Below are 10,644 nucleotides of genomic sequence, written 5' to 3'. Positions count from 1 at the left end.
AACGCAGCGCGGCTTCTCGGAAAAGTCCGGTCAGCTGACTTCAAAACACTAATCACCCAGCTCGGAATAATAATTCAATTTTTTTCCTTACGCGCACACGATTCCCGGTATCACAGCTGACAAAACACACGCGCGAGTTCGAAAATAGCGCGAATTTCCAGGAAAGCATACACTCCGCGAGAGAGAGAGAGAGAGAGAGAGAGAGAGAGAGAGAGAGAGAGCAGCAATAATTCCCGTATCGAAAAACATATCTAGATGCACGTCGGATACACACGCACGTATACAGACGGGCATGATATAAGTATCCATACATATGGAGAGAGAGGTTTTGCGCGTGAGCCGATTAAGGAGGAGAACGACAGAGAGAGAAGAGAGAGAGAGAGAGAGAGAGAGAGAGAGAAAACGCGTGGGACGCAGTGCGATGTGTGTGTGTGTGTGTGCATATGTACGTGCCTGATCGCCGTTGTCTGATGATGATGATCATCGTCATTATCATCATCATCGGATGTGCGCAAAAGCGGAGAAAGTTTATGGCAAATCTCGCGGATGGATACGTATATACTATACATACGCAGTGGTGCATTTTTAATGTCACGTTTTACATTATTCCGCGTTATTTGGCGAGGCACGCACGAGAGTAGTAGTAGAACTTTCACGGGCATCGGGGTCGCGTTCGTGCGCTGCTGTTCAAGAGAAGAACGTACACGTCCAATTTCAGTTGGTACGTACATACATAGGAAACGCCGCGGAGTATAATTGAGTATATTAGCACGTGTGTGCATGCCAGCGGCTTCAATTCGTTTTACAGTTGAAATCGGCGAAATTGCGCGTAGATATTTATTCGCATCGAAAAATAAGAGGAAGTCGGAGAGACAACAAAGTCGAAGAAAGGAAGAAAGCCGATTATTTTAATGACGAGAGTCTCATTCTCTCTCTCTCTCTCTCTCTCTCTCTCTCTCTCTCTCTCTCTCTCTCTCTCTCTCTCTCTCTCTCTGTCAGCGCAAGAGAGAATGAGAAACTTTATCTGCAATCGGACACTGCGGCCATAAACGCGGCCGGCCACACTTTCGACAGCTGCTTCTGGCTCCGGGTAATGTCGCGTGAGACGCAGGTGCGAAGCAATCGGAATTTACGGACGCGTTATCTTCGGTAGCACGCGACACGTGCTGCTGCGCTAAAAGAATTGAAGAGGAGCTTCTGCTGCTCCTGCCACGCTGGCCATCGCGGCTGATCAAAGACAAAAGGGATGAGCTGCTGCAGAGAAGCGTGTAGGGGATGGGAGATTGTTTGGACGTGCAGAGGAGGGCTGGGGAGTGGAGCGGATTGGATGAAGATCGAGTGCGAGGAAGGAAGAGTGAAAGTGACGGGAAGGAAGTGGTTGGGTACGTGAAAGGAAATCGAAGAAAATTGATGCTGCAGCTATCCCTGCCCGAGAAAGAGAGAGCTTTGTTTACTCTGCTTGAACGAGGGGGAGGAATACTCTGCTGGAAAAATATTCTCGGGGTGAAAGCGTCGTTTTAACGATTATTTATAAATATTGCGATAATTGTAAACTCACGCGCTTTCCACGCACGTGTATTATTCGCGAATATTCGAGTCATGCGCAGCGGAAATGCGAGTAATAGAAACGTTTTAAAAATTTGTATTAAAAGTGCAGCTGTATATTAATGGCCGTGCAATAGTCACGCGCGAATCGTAAAAACAGTTTTAAAAACACGGTTTTATTTTCATGTGACATATTGCGACGACCGCGCTAGAACGAAGAGGGTATACAAATTGGAAAAACGCTAGTAGTGCGCGCTCGTGCAAGTTTGACAAAAAGTTAGCTAAACATGACTCGAAGCGCCGCTGTGCTGTTTATTTTGCTCGGATGTTTTTACCTGCTTCGGGTTGGTGGCATAGCGTTTCTGAAATTTGTTTGAAAATTCAAAATTTTAATTAACCCACTAACTGTTGATTTTAGGCCGACCGTCAGAGCGCTCTGCATCGCTTCAAGTCGACAGTTATGAAGGTTAGTATACTTATACAAGCGTTATCAGTGAACACGCCATGTACATTTATAAAAATTGATTGTTTTTAGGTTCAAACTGCCAACAAATTAAAGGAAATCCTTCAAAAGGTTTGAAATTTTTTTTGTACTTGATTCAGGTATGAAAATGGCTAAACCTGGATCTTTTTCAGAACAAAATAAATTGCCAGACGTACGAAATGTACTGCTCCAAAATAATTGAGAATTCCCCTTCGCTCAAAATGCACCCGGAAGTGTACCAGCGAAGTTGCGAGGTTAGTGCATTGCACAAAAAATATAATAGGTTTTCTAATAGCGAAACCGATTGCTACTATTGAGTACATTTTTCAGAAAAAATTGAGACCTCGCGTATGCCACGAAGCCGTCGACTCATCCAACGCAACAACTACGGCAACACCGTAACACGGGTAAAATCACGAATTTTTTATACAAAAACACTGAGAAAAACGCTACACTGCTAAGGATTACCAAAAGTGTTTGCGCAATAAAAATGCTTCCGCAGAAGAATAAACTTTTTGTAGCTCGTTAGAAATAAAAATCCAACAATAATAACCCATAATCATCAACTTTATTGCCTCTCTCCGTCCTAATTAAGCAAAACGCTCATTGACTCGATTCCGTAAGATATCGTTTCCCCCTCAGCTTTGCTAGTCATAACTTTATAGACGAGCGGCTAATCATTCCGCAGAGAATGAAAACTCGCGCTCGCGCTTTTGATCCGCCGCCTCTCAAAATTGCTTCTCATTCACCTGCGCCTGTATATCTGTATAAAATCGAGCTTAAGTTCGTTAATTTCACGAGGTCGCGAAAGGACGCGAAAGAAGGAAGCCATAAAGAGAGACAGGGAGTATAGTAGTGTAGTGGCGGCAGGGAGAGGAATATTATGAGAGAGTGGCGAGCGAGAGCTAAACGTCAAATTACAATTAGCGATCATATACGCGCCGCTGCAGCTCGCTCGTAATCAAGCGGCGCTGCTGCTGCTGCTGTGCATTTTCGAGTCGGTCTCGAGAAGATCTTTTTCGTCCTTCCGCTCTTTCTCGCTGAAAATTCTAAATGAACAAGCAGAAGTAATACCGCCGCCACCGGTGATTCGCGCGCTCTCCGTTATTTTCCCTCTTTTTTTCTTTTCCTTTTCCAGCAGATGCTCTACTCCGCGGCCCGTTAAATAAGAATCTCGAGGAATGCCTTTGTCGAGAGATCTGCACTGTCTGTCGCCGCCGCGTCTGAATTGTCACAATTAACGGTCTCACAATATTATAAATGCAGCTATTTGCATTAATGAAACTCCGAGTGTACTTATGCAATTAGCTTCCCATTGAATTTTCCGAAACTTTTGATCAACCTCGCCGCGCTTCGCCGCGGAACAGTTTTTCGAAATTGGGTTAAGCAGTATAGAAGGGAATAAATGCTCTTGAAAAATATAATTACACCGCGTTAAACGGAAGCCCGATTTATGAATTCACCCCTACGGCGAGAATGAAAATCGTCGGCTAGTTAGCGTTATCAGTCGAAATGAAAAATTCCGCAATTCCCCGTCCAAATTAAACGCTAAATTACATTTTATTACAAAATTATATTCACAAGCAAGGCGCGCCACCATAAATCATTAAAATCATGAATTGCCGAGAGACCTACTGTATACGCGCTCGCGCCATAATGAGGTGGCACTTGTGAAATACCTCGGAAACACAGGAGCGTGAAAAAACATGGCGGAAGCGCGTGAGAGAGAGAGAGAGAGAGAGAGAGAGAGAGAGAGAGAGAGAGAGAGAGGAGATATAGCCGCACAAAAGGCCGTTGCAGCAACAAGCTACCGGGTTTGTCGATTTTCAACGGCACCTTTTTCAACGGGCGACTTCCTAGCGAAGTGTGTATTTCATAGGCGGGACACGTCTGAGCGTCGCCGTAGTCGGGGGTTATTCACGGAATAACGCTCGGCTAGACTGTACGGCTCTCTAGGGCGATGACGCGACGACGCGTGGAATAAACTCTCGCGATTGTTTTCCATCGATCCGGCGAACTTTATCCGGACAAAATTCATCGGTCGGAGCTGCAGCGCGCAAAAAGCTCGCGGGAGAGATTGAGATGACTGCGTGCGGCGATACGGCCAGGGAGAGCTGATGAGAGTGAGCCTTGTCATGCGGCTCTTGCGGGCGAGCAGTGCGAGTACACATTCGCTCTGCTTAAGCTCGAGCTCTCGCGCATATATAAACAAGCGACCACCGGTCTTAAATATAACCCGAACCAGAGCCGGTATACATAAGTGGTTCGGCCGGTGCGAAAAGTCCCACGTTAGTCGTGGGCCGTTTAGCACGGGGCGGGTATTCCTCTTGCGAGAATTTTTCCGTCTCTCTCTTCGAGATGATATCCTTTAATCCTCCGATCAAATAATACAAGCCCTATGAATATTTCAACGCTCGCAACACCGTCCTCCGCTGACGCGTCGGTAAAATCGAAGAGAAGCACAACTGCGAACTGACGTTAATTGGCGCGCATCTCTCGGCATCGTGCCATCGGTAGAGCCCCTCATCGCATTATATCCCGAAGAGTGGAGAGGGATCATCCTCCGATATTCCCGCTGCACGAAGATGGCCCGCGGTCATGTCAAAGCGGCGACGGCGGCGGCGGCGCTCCTACCCCGGAACCACTGGCTGCGCTTCTCGACCTTGGAAAACGTGACTTTGTCACGGGCGATTAGGCGCTTCGTTAGCCCACGATCCTATACACTTCCTTCGGGGGATCCTCGTGATATAACGGAGGTCGGGGGGATTATAACTGATCCGCTGTGGCCGATTGTCGTCGTACGGGACTCTCTCTCTCTCTCTCTCTCTCTCTCTCTCTCTCTCTCTCTCTCTCTCTCTCTCCCTCTCTCTGCTCACGGCGAGTCGATCGGGCGAGATTGACTTCGTGTAACGATGCGCGTCCCGCAAGAAAGTCGAACGAGCTGCACGTAATTTCTTAATTGAATCGCGAGAAAATTAGAATCGATCTGTCCGACTTTTCGAAGATAAGAGATAAATTTATTAATTCGTAACGGTTATAAGTCTTCTCTCTCTTTCTCTTCTTTTTTCAAGTACATAAAGCCACGTTCCGTCAGCGTTTTCACTCGTTCGCCATAAAATTACGTCGCGGTACAGTTAGCTCTCGGGTTATATGTGCGTCGCCGCGGCAGTGGCATTCGCTCGCATACCGCAATTAATATCAATCCTCGCGTCGACATTGTCATTACACATCGTACGTATACGAATGCGCAATGATTGTACGATTGTATTCTCTCACTCGTCGCGTGTACAGTTATGCGCGAGACGAATATAATCGGGTGTATTCCAGCGCGTGAGCTTACGATTGACTTTAATGACGTCTATCACCAGAGGGAAAGAGAGAGAGAGAGAGAGAGAGAGAGAGAACGTGTGACGTGCGGATAGTCGTTAGCGATTGTGGACTCGCTCGACTCGTTCGGGAGATGAAGGGGTCATAAACATCACGGGAACATCGGATTTATAAATCATCGGATTTTATTTCGAATTAAGACCGTTTTAGGACTCACTATCCCTCTCGTGAAACTTTTTACGCGACACTTCGAGAGCGTGGCTACATTAACTAGCACTTAGCATCTTATCGGTCAGTTTAGTGCAACGTTCGATGTGTATTTTTTGTATCGTTATTAAAAGCAAAGCTGCTGCTCGTTTCACTTAGTTTTGTCGGAATACTTAGATCCGCATTGCCCATGCACACCACTTCTACAATTCGCTTGGAAGAGCAAAGAAAGCAGACTAAAAACCGCTTAAAAAACTCCTGTAATCGTACGACATAATATAGAAAACCCTTTTTTTCGATTTCAAAAACTATCGGAATATTTAAAAATTCTTTGCTATTTTTGATATTGATCACGATGAAATGTTTCATAATTCCATGACCTACCACAAAACTGGCAGAAGAACCATCTATTTAACCACCATAAATTAATAATATAAATATTACTACTAATTCTTCTCTAGTTCTACTCCGACAATGTATAACAGCTGTATAATTTGTCCTCTGTTGCTTTTTTCTATAGGAAGCTTTGTATTATACAAATATTTAACTTCAATAAAAACAGACTAAAAATTATAAGATGTTTGAGGTACGACCTTTTAAGTAATTAGTTTGTTTCGACATTTTATAAGAACACTATTTTTCGACTGAAAATGCATCAAAATACACTTCCTGCATGTTTTTACACAAACTTTAAAAATTCCTACTTCGAGACTTCTTTAGAAAGGAAGCAAAAGATAAAAATTTCGCGCGCTAGTTCCTTGAGGTGTGCAACATCTTTGAAAACAGCCCGTGCTGAAAGAAATGGATTTCTATCGTTTAACAACTCGTTAATTTTTTTTCATTTTTTCTCCCTCTATCTCTTTTATTTTGCCTACATCGAGATGAGGGGCAGAAGGGAAAGAGTTTCCTCTCGACGTTCTGGCGCTAATTAGCCAGACGCTGCTACACCGTGTGCACTAATGCAACAACTCTCCGCGCCTTTATTTCTCTCTCTCTCGATGTGCACACAAACGAAAGTGTGTACAACTTTAATTAGAATAAAATCTTGGCATTCTAGCTTCTTTTAATTCCTTCGGCCTTTGCTCTCTCCCTCGGCTCCGCATATTTGCGGTTAATTTTAAATACGCGCAGAAGCAGAAATAATCGCGTGGCGCGGAACTTTGTGCGCAGAGCTTATGTGCAAGACACGGAGAAATTGCAAATTAAAAGTTCTCTAATTCTGGCAAGTATTATGCGCGTAGCAGAGCTGAAATTAGACTGTAACTGCTAATTCCAAAAAGAATGCGACTTTTAAGAAAATATTCCGCGAAATTCCGTTTTTAACGTCTCCCTCGCACAATGACATATTTAGAGTGAGAGTTTAGCCCATGCATTATGCACGCGCATCGTAAACATACAATTTCCTCGGGGGTAGCTGTTCTGATGCTTCGTATACACAGACGCATATAGCGGCGCATTACACTCTTGCTCGCGATGTTAATACAATTATCCGCGCTTGTCAAGCTGGAAGTTCGTGTCAATCAAACTTTCGAGGCAGAGGCCAACGTCAGCCTTAAGCGTCAGACGCGCGCACACACGTATAGATACGATGATACTCTTTTTCTAGTCTGACGTGTTTGTACTTCAATTGGTATAATGAGAAAACATAATTGATGAACTTTGGCTACTGCTATGCCGGGCGCATATAGCGTTTTTCGCTGCTGCTGTTGGTAAAACAAACTTTCCAGACTCGATGTTTGCAGACGCTCAGCCGTTTGAAAATTCGCCAGACGTCGGGTTGATTAAAATTGGAGCGAACAAAGTTCTGCATTTATACGCCACACCCAAATAATTTCTTTATAGCCGTCTCGCATTATCGGCAGCGAGGCGCGGAATAAGACACTGCATAATGAGCCGAGATCGATATTGAGCGCAAGCCGCCATAATTAGCGTCGACCCGTTGCAGCGAGAGGCGAGCGCAAGAGAAGCAAATAAACGAGACGTTGTCGAGACAGCGATGATGATGGCTGACGCGCGAGTCACGTCGTCGGAAACGCGATCCGCGAACTTTGCATCTCCCCCCACCTCCTTCTGCCCCCTTTGCAACCTTGTCAGAACGTTTATCCAGCGTGATGATGGCTCGGGCCGCGTTGCTACTTTTCGGCTAATTATAATTAACTTTCAGCGCTTTTGAGAAACGCCACGCCGCCGTCGCGCGCGTGATCGGCGTTCGAGGAGAACAGCAGCGCGTTGTGTGTGTAATTATTCCGGGGAAGGGGAAAACTTACGTTGTGTGCTCCGTTGTGCGCGAAGTTTCGGAGAGTTTCTTCGTAAACGGTATCAAATTTATGCAGCGAAGTTGGCGTATTATTATGATGAAATCGGTAATGCAAGGAGTGAGCGCGCTGAAAAAGCATGAGTGTATACAAACTCCATTCGAGGCATCTGAAAATAGCCGGGAGAAAAAGCCGAAGCCTGACGCGAGTGTCAAAGGCGATGCGCGATGCCGGTGGCGAGCTCCGGAGTCGAAAGAAAAATCGCTTTGCCCATAAAAGCCCGGCAGATTGATCGCCGCGAGAGCAGGAAGTGCTGGGCGAGTAGCGATCTTCCTGCCGTAGCAGCCAATCAGACCGATTGAATTTCAATGATTTATGGAGAACTGCTCGCGCGCAAACACTAATTGCGCCGGCATAGCCGGATCGTAAGAAGCAGCGTCGCGCTGTAGCGTGTACATATAAGAAAAGACGCGTGTCGCTTCGCGCGAGATCGTCGTCTACTCTCTTGCTGCTGCAGAAGGCGAAGCGATGCCGATCGATCGCCTTGAAAGGGATAGCTTAGGCTCGAGCCGATCGATGTAATCGCGCGAGCGCGCGCTTGTCGTGGATGATCTTTTGTTCTCTCTCTTGTGAAGTAATTTGGCTTTTTTGCTCGCTCGGGCCGGTAGATTATGTCAATCGTTATTGTTTTAACGGCCGATCATGAAGATGGTGTTGCTCGATACGACTGACTTGTGCTCTCTCTCTCTCTCTCTCTCTCTCTCTCTCTCTCTCTCTCTCTCTTTCTCTGTCTCGCTTTAATTGAATCGTGTGCTCGGGAGACCGAGAACGATCGTAATGAAAATTGCTCTCGCGTTCACGTCGACTATTATAGCATATGTATCGTTCGATTAATTGGAGCAGACAATCAAGCGTATTAGCAAAGTGAAACAATCAAAACAGCCGGCGATCATTCGCAAGGAGAATTAGCGCATTCCTTAAACCGAGCAACCTTCTCAGGAATCTAAACTGCAGCGAGAGAGAGAGAGATAGAGAGAGAGAGAGAGAGAGAGAGAGAGAGAGAGAGAGAGAGAGAGAGAGAGAGAGAGAGAGAGCGTAGGTGTAAAAATCCGCAGAATGCCCGCGTGCTACCGCTGTTAATTTGTATCGCTACTGCACTAAACGGCGAAACGTGCGCAGCTATCCTCTCAGTGAAATCTCTCGACCTTCGGGATGCTTTCGGCGGACACCATGTGCCCGCGCGCGATCACGATCGAATGGGAATGAGGCTGGAGAGCCGTGGTGCGGCCAGTAGTACAATTAACCATACAGCCAAGCGCTAAAGACTCTTTACCTTTCGCCCGTTAGCTTGATAACATAATTATCGGAATAGAGCCAGCCGCCATCAGTATGTGTGTAGGTAAGCTATACATGGGAGTGTGCGGCCTCGATCGCGCAATGGCTAATTAAACTTCGAAAGGCTGTGTGCATGGGTGCACATGAGATTATTAATGTGTCATTTGCACGAGGTGGATCGTGAGATATTTTCTCCTCTCGTACGGCTCTGCGCATGCAGGTATGAATGATGTTTTTCAGTTTAATTAGCCAAAGAAGTTGAACTACACTTCTCGTTACTCGCCTGCCGCAAATTTTTCCCGGATAGCCAATGAATCACACACATCGCAGTGAAAAATTGACTCAGTAGTCTCTGAATACAAGTCTATCAGTGGCGCATACCGAACGATTCAAAGAATCGGCCTCTCCGTCAAAAATCGCAAAAATCCCATTGAAAGCCGCGAGAGTAGTCCATTCGTCATGAAATCGCCAACGAGAAACGGCTCCGCCATAATGAAGTAGTTCAAACTCCATAGTAGAATACCGAAACAGCTGCGCGCGGACCGATGAAACATTATTTAACATTCTCTCTAAGCCGGAATATCTATCACCAACGACAATGACGGTATACACTTATTCTCGATCGCGCGCGAGCAGGGCGAGTCATTTTTCGAAACGCATTCCGGACGTTGGGTCCGTCCGATACGTGCCGTTACTACTGAATGAAAAGCACCGCTCTGTCTCTCTTTCTCGCGAAAAGGAAAGCAGCCGAACGGCGTGAGAGGCAGCGTGGCGAGTCCGTTCCGACATTGTATCCATCTTTCGCAGAGCCACGCGCGAGTATATCTGTTTGCGTGCGTCCGGCGCCATACATCACGCGCCGCGGCGAAACGGTCGATCCTCGGGCACGTCCTCTGATCCGCAACTCCTTTTCTTTTCGGGACCCATTTTGTAGAGGGACGGGGATAAAAAACGAGGATACAACGTGGCCTTGAAATGCAAAGTGCATAAATAACGTTTGGATTCGGGCTGGGTATACTCGCGTCGTCGACGCGTGTTTGTTTCGGCGCATGATATTTTTTTGGAGAAGTGTAGCATTGAGTTGTCGTAGGCAATTACGCGAAAGCTCGCACAGGTAAAGCCTAATCGGAATATCCTTAACCTCCAGCGCGATGAGAGTAATTTATTTATTTAAACAGCCGGTTCAGTGAACCGACTTAATGAAGCGGCGCAGCCTGCGGGGGAAAAGAGAGAAGAAAGAGAGCGTAGGACACGCGAAAAGGGGCAAAATTTATTCAAACACCCGACGCCGCCGGCGCAAGATCGCAATTGCATTATGCGAGTTAAGCTCTCTCTCTCTCTCGAGCTGCGCAGCGGCAGCAGCACACCACAATCGCATTCGAGATTCAAAGGGGCCACGCGAGAGAGAGAGAGAGAGAGAGAGAGAGAGAGAGAGAGAGAGAGAGAGAGAGAGAGAGAGAGAGAGAGCCTAAGTACAGAGTCGCGGAGAAC

General features: G+C 46.4%; 1 protein-coding gene across 2 annotated transcripts; it reads left to right on the top strand.

Moving 5' to 3' along the window:
* The first annotated feature begins 1,729 nt into the window (after positions 1 to 1,729).
* On the top strand, positions 1,730 to 2,588 carry LOC100678044. 2 transcript variants are annotated; one of them, XM_016983457.2, is made up of 5 exons: positions 1,730 to 1,889; positions 1,964 to 2,011; positions 2,081 to 2,119; positions 2,182 to 2,287; positions 2,360 to 2,588. In XM_016983457.2, the coding sequence occupies exons 1-5, from the start codon at positions 1,833 to 1,835 to the stop codon at positions 2,488 to 2,490; spliced, it is 381 nt and encodes a 126-aa protein (XP_016838946.1). In that variant the 5' UTR covers positions 1,730 to 1,832; the 3' UTR covers positions 2,491 to 2,588. The 2 variants fall into 2 exon arrangements, with proteins under 2 accessions (XP_016838946.1, XP_003424286.1); XM_003424238.5 differs by having other exon boundaries at positions 2,182 to 2,283; positions 2,360 to 2,540.
* The last annotated feature ends 8,056 nt before the right edge of the window (positions 2,589 to 10,644 follow it).

This window comes from Nasonia vitripennis, chromosome 3 (genome assembly GCF_009193385.2).
Source record: "Nasonia vitripennis strain AsymCx chromosome 3, Nvit_psr_1.1, whole genome shotgun sequence".
Taxonomy (NCBI): domain Eukaryota; kingdom Metazoa; phylum Arthropoda; class Insecta; order Hymenoptera; family Pteromalidae; genus Nasonia; species Nasonia vitripennis.
Note: the sequence above shows the minus strand (reverse complement) of the source record. Positions and strands in the feature narration are given on the sequence as shown.